The sequence below is a fragment of the Hemiscyllium ocellatum genome, chromosome 35 (assembly GCF_020745735.1).
Source record: "Hemiscyllium ocellatum isolate sHemOce1 chromosome 35, sHemOce1.pat.X.cur, whole genome shotgun sequence".
NCBI lineage: Eukaryota > Metazoa > Chordata > Chondrichthyes > Orectolobiformes > Hemiscylliidae > Hemiscyllium > Hemiscyllium ocellatum.
In genome coordinates, this window is record NC_083435.1 from 17,802,837 (window position 1) to 17,815,947 (window position 13,111).

General features: G+C 47.5%; 1 protein-coding gene across 1 annotated transcript in view; it reads left to right on the plus strand.

Annotated features, from left to right (window-relative positions):
- Positions 1 to 13,111, plus strand: part of LOC132832846 (ras/Rap GTPase-activating protein SynGAP-like) — a 617,922-nt gene that overhangs the window by 240,074 nt on the left and 364,737 nt on the right. Inside the window, exon 3 of the mRNA XM_060851032.1 lies at positions 5,451 to 5,545. Within this exon, the coding sequence (XP_060707015.1) occupies positions 5,451 to 5,545 (95 nt within the window). The remainder of the gene's footprint in view (positions 1 to 5,450; positions 5,546 to 13,111) is intronic.

Below are 13,111 nucleotides of genomic sequence, written 5' to 3' on the forward strand. Positions count from 1 at the left end.
AGCCAATGCGGGAACTGAACCAACGCTGTTGGCATCACTCTGCAGCGCAAAAACCAACCAGTCAACTGAGCTAACTGACCCTTAGCCTCTCCTACAAGAAGAAACATTCTTTCAGCATCTACCTGTCAAATCCCATTAGAATCTTAAGTGTTTCATTAAAAGATCATCCCATTCTTCTAAATTACAACGGATGTAAACCCAACCAACTCAAATTTTCTTCATAAATCAAACCTTTCATCCTCGGAATCAGCCCAGTGAGCTTCTTTGAACTTTGCAATAAAGACCAACTTTCAATTTACTTTGTATATCTGCATGCTCACATTTTGTGATGCATGTGTCAGCACACCTAGATCTTCTGTGCCACAGATTTCTGCAATCTCTCTCTCTCTCTCTATTTAAACAACGTTCTGATTTTCCATTCCTCTTTCTAAAGTGCCCATTTCCAGTGCAGCATGAACTGAATGCCATCTTTGTGAGGGCATTATGCATGAACCTGTTATGTGCCAGAAGTACAAACAATAGTCAAATCATGTCATCTTGGTAAAAACAATGGCTGCAGATGCTGGAAACCAGATTCTGGATTAGTGGTGCTGGAAAAGCACAGCAGTTCAGGCTGCATCCAAGGAGAAGGAAAATCAACGTTTTGGGCAAAAGCCCTTCATCAGGAATACAGGCAGAGAGCATGAAGCGTGGAGAGATAAGCTAGAGGAGGGTGGGGGCGGGGAGAAAGTAACATAGAGTACAATGGGTGAGTGGGGGAGGGGATAAAGGTGATAGGTCAGGGAGGAGGGTGGAGTGGATAACTGGAAAAGGAGATAGGCAGGTAGGACAAGTCAGCGGGATATAGATAAGTTGCAGAGCTGGGCGGAAATGTGGCAAATGGAATTCAATGTAGCTAAGTGCGAAGTCGTTCACTTTGGTAGGAATAACAAGATGATGGATTACTGGGCTAATGGTAGGCTACTTGGTAGTGTGGATGAGCAGAGGGATCTTGGTGTCTATGTACACAGATCTCTGAAAGTTGCCACCCAGGTAAATAGTGCTGTGAGGAAGGCATATGGTGTACTGGGCTTTATTGGCAGAGGAATTGAGTTCCGGAGTCCTGAGGTCATGTTGCAGTTGTATAAGACTCTGGTGAGGCCTCATCTGGAGTATTGTGTGCAGTTTTGGTCGCCATACTATAGGAAGGATGTGGAAGCTTTAGAACGAGTGCAGAGGAGGTTTACCAGGATGTTGCCTGGAATGGTAGGAAAATCTTATGAGGAAAGGCTGAGGCACTTGGGGCTGTTCTCATTGGAGAAGAGAAGGTTTAGGGGAGATCTGATAGAAGTGTATAAGATGATTAGGGGTTTAGATAGGGTAGATACTAAGAACCTTTTACCGCTAATGGAGTCAGGTGTTACTAGGGGACATAGCTTTAAATTAAGGGGTGGTAGGTATAGGACAGATGTTAGGGGTAGATTCTTCACACAGCGGGTTGTGAGTTCATGGAATGTCCTGCCCGTATCAGTGGTGAACTCTCCTTTATGGTCATTTAAGCGGGCATTGGATAGGCATTTGGAAGTTATTGGGCTAGTATAGGTTAGGTAGGATTCGGTCGGCGCAACATCGAGGGCCGAAGGGCCTGTACTGCGCTGTATCCTTCTATGTTCTATGTTCTAAGTCATGGGGACAGTGCTGAGCTGGAAGTTTGGAACTAGGGTGAGGTGGGGAAGGGGAAATGAGGAAACTGTTGAAGTCCACATTGATGCCCTGGGGTTGAAGTGTTCCGAGGCGGAAGATGAGGCGTTCTTCCTCCAGGCGTCTGGTGGTGAGGGGGTGGCGGTGAAGGAGGCCCAGGACCTCCATGTCCTCGGCTGAGTGGGAGGGGGAGTTGAAATGTTGGGCCACAGAGCAGTGTGGTTGATTGGTGCGGGTATCTCGGAGATGTTCCCTAAAGCGCTCTGCTAGGAGGTGTCCAGTCTCCCCAATGTAGAGGAGACCGCATCGGGAGCAACGGATACAATAAACGATATTGGTGGACGTGCTGGTAAAACTTTGATGGATGTGGAAGGCTCCTTTCGGGCCTTGGATGGAGGTGAGGGTACAGGTTTTGTATCTGTTATTCAGCAGCATCGATTCCCCTACCTCCCACTGTGTACTCTTTAAACAGACATTCGACCATTGACTTTGGGAGACATAAGATGGCAGTGTTGTGAATGCAGCAGCAGTTTCTTTCAAAGTATTCTTTGAATAACTACAGGTTATAGGCATCAATATTTGGGCCAGCATTTATTTTCCAGCCCTAAATCCTTGAACCATCACTGCCCATGTGGAGAAAGTGAGGACTGCAGATGCTGGAGATCAGAGCTTAAAAATGTGTTGCTGGAAAAGCGCAGCAGGTCAGGCAGCATCCAAGGAGCAGGAGAATCGGTTCCTGAAGAAGGGCTTATGCCAGAAACGTCGATTCTCCTGCTCCTTTGATGCTGCCTGACCTGCTGTGCTTTTCCAGCAACACATTTTTAAGCTCTGCCCATGTGGAGTAGGTATATCCACAGTGCCTTTGGAACAAGGGTTTCAATATTTTGACCTAGTGACCTTGAAGGAATGGTGATAAAATTCCAATGGTGAGCAGTGTATGACTTAGAGGGGATATTGAGATTAGAGTGTTCCATTCATCTGCTAACCCTGCCTTTCTTGGCAGCAGTTAATTGGGCGGCACGGTGGCACGGTGGCACAGTGGTTAGCACTGCTGCCTCACAGCGCCAGGGACCCGGGTTCAATTCCCGCCTCAGGCAACTGACTGCGTGGAGTTTGCACATTCTCCCCGTGTCTGCGTCGGTTTCCTCCGGGTGCTCCGGTTTCCTCCCACAGTCCAAAGATGTACCGGCCAGGTGAATTGTCCGTGCTAAATTGTCTGTAGTGTTAGGTGAAGGGGTGTGGGTGGGTTGCGCTTCAGCGGGTCGGTGTGGACTTGTTGGGCCGAAGGGCCTGTTTCCACACTGTAGTTAATCTAATTCTGAAAGTTACTATATTAGGAGCCTTGGTGAATTGCTGCAGTGCATCTTGTAGATGGTGAACACTACTGTTATTGTGTCTCATTAGTGGAGGGAGTGAACCTTTATGGTGGTGGATGGGTTGGTCAGTCAACGAGGTAAAATCAATGACTGCAGATGCTGGAAACCAGATTCTGGATCAGTGGTGCTGGAAGAGCACAGCAGTTCAGGCAGCATCCAGCGAGCAGCAAAATCGACGTTTCGGGCAAAAGCCCTTCATCAGGAATAAAGGCAGTGAGCCTGAAGCGTGGAGATATAAGCTAGAGGAGGGTGGGGGTGGGGAGAGAGTAGCATAGAGTACAATGGGTGAGTGGGGGAGGGGATGAAGGTGATAGGTCAGGGAGGAGAGGGTGGAGTGGATAGGTGGAAAAGGAGATAGGCAGGTAGGACAAGTCCGGACAAGTCATGGGGACAGTGCTGAGCTGGAAGTTTGAAACTAGGATGAGGTGGGGGGAAGGGGAAATGAGGAAGCTGTTGAAGTCCACATTGATGCCCTGGGGTTGAAGTGTTCCGAGGTGGAAGATGAGGCGTTCTTCCTCCAGGCGTCTGGTGGTGAGGGAGCGGCGGTGAAGGAGGCCCAGGACCTCCATGTCCTCGGCAGAGTGGAAGGGGGAGTTAAAATGTTGGGCCACGGGACGGTGTGGTTGATTGGTGCGGGTGTCCCGGAGATGTTCCCTAAAGCGCTGTGCTAGGAGGTGCCCAGTCTTCCCAATATGGAGGAGGCCCCATCGGGAGCAACGGATACAATAAATTATATGAGTGGATGTGCAGGTAAAACTTTGATGGATGTGGAAGGCTCCTTTAGGGCCTTGAATAGAGGTGAGGGAGGAGGTGTGGGTGCAGGTTTTACAGTTCCTGCTCCCCCTCCCACTCTGCTGAGGACATGGAGGTCCTGGGCCTCCTTCACCGCCACTCCGTCACAACCTGACGCCTGGAGGAAGAACGCCTCATCTTCCGCCTCGGAACACTTCAACCCCAGGGCATCAATGTGGACTTCAACAGCTTCCTCATTTCCCCTTCCCCCACCTCACCCTAGTTCCAAACTTCCAGCTCAGCACTGTCCCCATGACTTGTCCGGACTTGTCCTATCTGCCTAGCTCCTTTTCCCCCTATCCACTCCACGCTCTCCTCCCTGACCTATCATCTTCATCTCCTCCCCCACTCACCCATTGTACTCTATGCTACTCTCTCCCCACCCCCACCCTCCCCTATCTCTCCACGCTTCAGTCTCTCTGCCTGTATTCCAGATGAAGGGCTTTTGCCCGAAACGTCGATTTCGCTGCTCCTTGGATGCTGTCTGGTCAGTCAAGTAGGTTGCTTTGTCCTGGATAATGTTGAGTTTCTTGGATGTCATTGAAGTGCCTCTCAGTCAGATAACTGAAGAAGAACGTCCTGATGTGTACCTTGTAATGGTATGCAGTCTTTTATAATCAGGACGTTAGTTCTTGGTGCAGAAATCTCAGCACCTAACCAGCTCTTGTAATCAGGTATTTATGTGGCTGTTTCAGTTAATTTTCTGGTCAAGGGTAATTCCCAGAATGTTGATTGTAGGAAGTGTAGACATCGAATGTCATCACTATGTCTATGGGAGATAGTTAGATTCCTTTTTGGAGATGAGCATTGCCTCACACCTGTGTGGAATGCATGTTACTTCTCAGCCCAAGTGTGAAGGCTTCTTCAGTATCTGATGAGTCACAACTATTTATGAGGGAGCATCCTCATTTCTGAATGAAGGTACATTTAGTAGAATATGCAATTTGAAGATCCATTTGCTAATGTGGACCTCTGATGTGAGGTCACTGAACTTAGCGTCATAGAGTCATGGAGGTGTACAGAATGGAAACAGACCCTTCAGTCCCAACTCATCCATGCCAACCAGACATCCTACATTAATCCAATCCCATTTGCCAGCATTTGGCCTATGTCCCTAGAAACCCTTCATATTCATGTTCCTATCGGATGCCTTTTCAATTCTACCAACTTCCACAACTTTCTCTGGCAGCTCATTGCATAAGCGCACTACCGTCTGCGTGAAACTCTTGCCCCTTAGGTCCCTTTTCAATCTTTCCCCTCTCACCCTAAACCTATGCCCTCTAGTTCTGGATAGGTGTATGAATAGGAAGGGTTTAGAGGGATAGGGGGCAAGTGCTGGCAAACGGGACTAGATTTGGTTAGGCTATCTGGTCAGCATGGACAAGTTGAAACGAACGGTCTGTTTCTGTGCTGTACATCCCTATGAATCTATGGCAGATGAGGGCCTCAGTTCACTCCCTCACCTGAAAGATGATGCCCTTTGACAGTGCGGTGATGTTTCCAATTTCCTGCTCCAATCCCTGAAGTGGAGCCTGAATCCATGGCCTGTCCCTCTGAACAAACAGAGACTCAAGAACTTGTTTTTCCTTTTGTGTTTTTCAGAGTACCACCCTGGTCGGTCTTCACGAAGGAAGAGCATACCTGGAGGGAAACAACTGAGCATGGATGCAGTGGCTTCTGCCCCCTTCCGGCCATCAGTAAGTGCAGTCATGTGAAACAGAAGCTGAATTCATACAGTATAAACTGCGAGAGTCTTGGCTCGGACAGAGAGGAGCTGAAAATGTGTTGCTGGAAAAGCGCAGCATCCAAGGAACAGGAAATTCGACGTTTCGGGCATAAGCCCTTCATCAGGATGCCTGAAACGTCAATTCTCCTGCTCCTTGGATGCTGCCTGACCTGCTGCGCTTTTCCAGCAACGCATTTTCAGCTCTGATACTCCAGCATCTGCAGTCCTCACTTTCTCCTCGGACAGAGAGGATCCCACTTCCACGACAACGTACAAACATCCAATTGTGGGTGAAACTAGACTAGACTAGGGCAGGTTGGAGCTTACAGGGAGGGGGTGTGGTTTTGTTTACTCACGATTGGTGAAGGCCAAGATTAATCTTTGATCAGCGGAGGGCACTGGAAACATTGAACGTTTTTATTCTCTCATGGGATTTCAGCATCGCTAGCAAGGCGGGTATTTGTTGCCTATTCCCTATTGCGCTTGAGCTGAATGGATTCTGAGCCATTTCAGAGGGTAGTTAAGAGTCAGCCACATTTCTGTGGAGCTTGGAGTTATATGCAGGCCAGACTGCGTAAGAAGGGCAGAATTCCTTTCCTTAAGGGTAACAATGAATGAGACCTATTTTTACAACAATCAGTTGTATTGTTATGGTCGCCAGGTCTGTCACCCTCTTTTTGATTCAGTTGTCTAATTAATCAGGTTTAAATCCCACCAGTGTTGCCTTGGATCGGAACTGAACTCATTAACCCAGGCTTTGTGATCCAGTAACATGAGCACTGATGCTGCCATCTCCCCCTCCACCAGACACCGGCTATTTGACCCGAATGGCCCGTGCCAAATTCAGAATTCACACAAGACTCCGTTCACCCCGACACCATCTCAGCTGAATCTGCTGCAGCTTTCTCTTGTGTTCATCCAGCTTGCCTTTGAATACATCAGAAAGACTTTCGACAAGTTGCCCTGGTAACAAGTGAAGTGTTTCAATTGTCACTAACGTCACACTATATGTGTGTATGTGTGTGTGTGTGTGTGTGCGCGCGTGCGTGTATAATTATTTATATATTGAAAATATGCTTCTGTGGCTCATGTAATCTTCATTGGGCTCAGCTCAGGGAATCCAATGTTTTAGGAAAGTGATCAGTAGATTACCTTGATGCCCCACTGATGTGCAGCATCATTTCAAGTCAGAAGCTTGCTTTTAATGCATTCAGCTGATTTAGTCTTCTAAATCCATTGATTCCTATCAAATGAGAACAGCACTGGGTTCTATCATTGCCGAGCAGGAGCGAGCACCACCTAAAGCCTTGCATTCAACCAGAAACTGGCCAGCTTCTTGTCATTGAGAGAGAGGGGTGGGGAAGAGAGAGAGAGAGAAAAAGAAAGAGAGAAAGAGAGAAAGAGAGAGAGAGAGAGAGAGAGAGGGGAAGAAGGCCTTGATTGAGTCCTCAGACTGATTCCTAATGTCAAGCGGACTCCAGCAGAAGGAATAGCATGTGGTGTTGGCGGAGATTCCCGGGATGCATCAGTGTGGAAAGAAGGGAAGGAGTGCTTTTCCCCAATCCTCAGAAGGCTTGAGATTTTGTTCCACAGTGTCCTAAAGTACTTCGAAAGAACTCAAGACTGAGTTGCCTCAATCTGCAATCTCAGGTAAATTATCAAATTGTATCAATGTTAAAATTGTGACTCTCTTTTGTGTATTTCTCATGAAAATAGTTAAGCCAATGTGTAGAAATGGTAAAATCTGTTCATGTCGGGGTTAATTGGGCACTGTCAGAGCTCTCGCAGGGAGGGTACTGCATGCATTTAGGACAGAGTAAAGCGACTTTGCACAGACCCATCACACAGTCCCACAGTAGGACACGGGACTGTGGGTGGCATGGTGGCACAGTGGTTAGCACTGCTGTCTCACAGCGCCTGAGACCCGGGTTCAATTCCCGTGTCTGCGTGGGTTTCCTCCGGGTGCTCCGGTTTCCTCCCACAGTCCAAAGATGTGCGGGTCAGGTGAATTGGCCATGCTAAATTGCCCATAGTGTTAGGTAAGGGGTAAATGTAGGGTATGGGTGGGTTGCGCTTCAGCGGGTCGGTGTGGACTTGTTGGGCCGAAGGGCCTGTTTCCACACTGTAAGTAATCTAATCTAAAAAAAAAGGACAGTGTAGGCTAGATACAGAGTAAAACTGCCTCCTCACTGTCCTATCAAATGCGCCCAGGGCACGTACAGCACAAATTAGATACATACTAAAACTTATTCTATGCTATCTCTATTAAAGATTCCCATGGCTGGTATAGTATGGGTTAGATACTCAGTGAAGCTCTCGATACTCCCCCCAACAAACACTCCCAGGACAGGTACACCACAGTTTAAATGCAGAGTAACGCTCCCTCGAAACTGTCCGCATGAAACATTCTCAGGACAGGCACAGCACAGGTTAGATAAAGTCTACAGCTCCATCCTCACTGTGCATCCAACATCCCTAAAACTGATACAGCATTGGGTTAGGTACAGGATAATTCTCCCTCTAGATTGTGAGTACGCCTAGCACAGCTTAAAGAATAACACTTACTCTACACTACCCCATCAAACACTGCCAGGGCAGGGATGGCACGGAGTTAAATACAAGAGTAAAGATCCCTCTACTCTATATCCATTAAAGATGTCCTGTGCAGGTACAGCACAAGGCTAGATATCAAGTAAAGTTCTCCTTGCATTATCCTGTTCTCCAGGTGTAGCTTGAGTACATATTTAATATAGCATCAACTGGGTATTGAGGTGCCTTGAATTACTCACATAGCTCTTTTATTCTTAATTTCAAAAATATATTTTATTCATAAAATAGATCTTTGCACATAAATAGTCACAAACACAGTTTGGTTCTGTCCAGTAGCATATCCCTTTGATATGGTTTAAATTAGACAGAGGGATAAGGAGAAGATACATGTCACTCGCAGATACACCGTGACACTTTTACTGCACCTTGTTCTTACCAATGTTGTCAGATATTTAATTTCCCCTCCCTCATCAGCAGCAATGAAGAGAGAGGACACACAGAGCCAAGCGAGTGTATTTGTATGCTTATGTGAGGCTGTGGCACTGTTTGCTGAGTGCAGTTATTTGCATACTAATGAGATGTCTGTTGCACGCCTCTTTGTGCTCTCCTATTGTGTGAAGGTCATCCTACATTTCCACAACCAACATTCCTTGCATACACTTACCCCCCTGAATCATGGCTGTTTTACACAGACAGTCCCAGCCAGGGAGCTAGAAAACAGCACCAATGTACAACCCTTCACCCAAATTCCCTCTCTCCTGTTTCTTCGTCTCACCTGACACTCCTTTTTGGCTTTTCTCTCTCTCACCTTCCATATCTTCATCCCCCTCTATTTCTCTTCCTGCCTCTGACACTCCTCTATCTCCCTCTTGTACTCAGCTCCACACCCTCGCGCTCTCCCACTCTTTTTAACCCTCCTTTCTTGATCTCTTCCTTTCACTCCCACTCTCCATACTCTCCAAGTCCCCCATCTCCCCCTCCCATTTTCACTCCCCTCTTACGTTATCGTTGCTCCACCTTCTCACTTCCTCTCTTCTGACTGCCTCTCATTTTTAATCTCTTAACTGCTCTCTCTCTCTCTTTTTCATTTGTGCCTCTCTGCTAATGTCCCCTTACTCCACCAATATTCCCTTACTCCATCACTCCTTTACAGCCTCCGCACTGTCTCTCTCTCTCTCTCTCTCTCTCTCTGTCCATTTCCCCTCATTCACATCCTGAGATCGAAAGCTTCCTCTGATTATCTCTCAGAGAGCCACTCAAAAAATGCAGAGAGCACCCATCATAAAACGCACGAACGCAATTGTTTCCACTGAAGAGCTAATGGAACACAGGATAATGGTTTACTTCCCCGTCAGGGGGCTGTGTCACTCCTCTGACGGTAGATCTCAGAGGCTCCTTCAAAAACGGTACATGTCCTGCAGGCATTCCCTTCAAGAGGGCAGTGCTGTCTCCCCAGGTCCCAAGGTCTGCAAGCTTTTAGACTCCTTCAGATGTTCAAAGTTTAGTTTAAAAATATGAATGGATGTTCCCATGTATTTGCATGTCTCTCTCTCTTTGGCTGCAAGGTAAGGCCAGTTCCCAGCCTTTCATTTTAGCACCCACTTGTGGTCAAACATGTTCACACCAGCAACACCAAGTGGGAGGTCACTCCTGGAAATATCATCTCACACTGCACCTGTCAGCTAATTGCAACTATCAAAGCTCTCACTCACTCACACACTCACACACCCCATTATTCACACTCTCACCATAAAGCCCTCAACTCATACACCTTCACTCACACTGATACCCTCTCATCTCACACAACCGTACAGTCCCTCTCACATATGTAGATTAGTTTCCCTACAATGTGGAAACAGACCCTTCGGCCCAACAAGCCCACACCGACCCTCCAAAGAGAAACCCACCCAATGCCATTTTCCTCTGACTAATGCACCTAACACTATGGGCAATTTAGCATGGCCAATTCACCCTGACCTGCACATCTTTGGACTGTGAGAGGAAACCGGAGCACCTGGAGAAAACCCACACAGATAGAGAGAATGTGCAAACTCCACACAGATAGTCATCCAAGGCTGGAATCGAACCTGGGACCCTGGTGCTGTGAGGCAGCAGTGCTAAGCACTGAGCCACTGTGCCTTATTCACTTTTGCAGACACCCCATCACTCACACCAAAACATACATACATTCACACATATTCATCCTCACAGCTCACCTCACACACACACACACACACACACACATCTCACACAGAAATCCCAACACTCACACTCACACCAAAACCCTTTCACACACACATCTTCACTCACTCTCACAACACATGGAAACATACTCTCACAACCCCTCACTCTCCCTCACATAACCATATACCTTCATGCACCCTCACACTGACACACCATGACTCACACCATTCACACACTGACTCACACCCACTCACATACACCCTTTCCCACACACCGATATCCCTTCACCAAATTCCCTCACACACAACTTCAAACAGCCCCTCACACATACCACCATACACACAGACACCCTCATACACATACACAACCTCAAACATATGCACTCACCCTAACATCCTTTTTACTCACACATAAACACTCCCTCACTGACATATACTTAATCACATGTACCCAATCACACCCAAACATACAAATACATCATCCCACTCATACGCTTAAAACCATTAATACAAATACATCATCCCACTTGTACACTTAAAACCATTACCTCACACGCACCCTCATACTAACACCCTATCACTCACACAAACATTCCCTTACACACGTAAACACTCCCTCACTCACATGTGTGCAACCTCACACACGCATCCCCACGCACATAAATACAACCTCACTTGCACACATACAAAGATAACACACCTTCATTCTCACACACACACAATCACCCCACATGCACATTCACATACACGTATATAGACAAACTTACTCACCCACACACAATTAGCAATCTATGTTCACCTGCACACCCCCTCAAACACGCACATTCACACACACACACAATCACCGCACACATACACACACACAATCACCGCACAGACAGATACACACACACACAATCACCGCACAGACACACACACAATCACTGCACAGACACACACACACAATCACCGCACAGACACACACACAATCACCGCACAGACACACACACACACACAAAATCACTGCACAGACACACACACACACACACAAAATCACTGCACAGACACACACAATCACTGCATAGACACACACACACAATCACCGCACAGACAGATACACACACACACACACAAAATCATCGCGCTGACACACAAACACATGCATTGCTCACCCACACACAATTAGCAATCTATGTTCACCTGCACCCCCCTCAAACATGCACATTCACACACACACACACACAATCACCGCACAGACACACAAACACATGCATGGACAACTTTACTCACCCACACACAATTAGCAACCTATGTTCACCTGCACTCCCCCTCAAACACTCACATTTACTCACACACACAAATACAGACACATTCACTCACATACACACTGTCATGCAAACTCACCCTCCCACACACACCTTCACCCAATCTCTCACACGTTCATGTACAATCATTCACCCACATATACACTAACCTATGCACATTAACATGTGTACACTTAGCCAATATTCACAATCAGGCACCAACGCAGTCCCACCCACACACAGTCCTTCGTATGCAAACACAGACTCATATATATATATGGACATACAAACAGTGACCCAGCAGGACAGTCAGGCACCACCCTCCAATAAGACAACTGAGAAAAGGGACTGTCAGAAGGAAGGCCAGACTTGCAGGAAAAGGAAGATGCTCCAGAGAATGATAAACCAACTGAACTTCCACCTGAGAATTCAGTTTCAATGGAGCAGGAGACAATGAACAAACAGGATGGTGTGTGGCAGGTATCGAGGTGTAACCAGACTACGAAACCCTCAGTCACAGGGAGCCAACACAGAGTGAAGAGACACCAATGACTCCTCTTCCAATGAAGAGGAAGCCAAGCACCGAGGTGGGGAAAGGAGCTGAACAACCCCCCCCCAACCTGGACAACAAAGGGGGCCCAGTGAAACCCCAACTCCGGACTTTGGGAACCATGAGATACTCAGCACAGCATAGCTCTGGGAAACCGGGAGCAACACCACTCTGAATCAAGAGCAAAGCACACAACAGCTGTGCTCAGTTCAGAGCTTGACATGAAACTGGGTCTTCATCTCTGACCCAATGATATCTGATCAGGACAATGGCCTTGGGGAGGAACAGGACAGCAACCTCACCTCTGCCAAGTTGCAACAATTCACCCGAGACCCGTAGGGTCTCCCTCCCACCCACCCACCTCCTCTAACCTTAATATGACTCTGTAAACTCGGTAAGTTTTCAGGTTTCTCTTATTTTTCTTCCCTTCCTTTGTGCAGGCTATCAGAGTAGTGGGATATGGATGTTAGGGCAGTTGCATGTTCCTCCTGCAGAATGTGGCAGGTGAGAGACACTTCACATGTCTCTGCCGACCACATCTGCGGGAAGTGCACCCAACTCCAGCTCCTGAAAAACCGAGTTAGGGAACTGGAGCTGGATGGACTACAGATCATCCGGGAGACTGAGGGGGAAATTGAGAGGATGTATAGGGAGGTGGTACATATTGGCACCAATGATATAGCCAGGAAAAGGATTGAGGATCTGAAAAGTGACTACAGAGAGTTAGGTTGGAAGCTGAAGAGCAGGACGGGTAGAGTAGTGATCTCAGGTTTGCTACCACGAGATAGTGAGTTAAGGAATGGGCAGCGAGTGCAGCTTAACACGTGGCTGTGAGGCTGGGGCAGGAGGGAGGGCTTCAGATACCTAGGCCATTGGGATACTTTCTGGGGAAGGTGGGACCTGTACATGAAGGATGGGTTGCACTTGAACTGGAGGGGCACAAATGTCCTGGGTGGGAGATTTGCTCATGG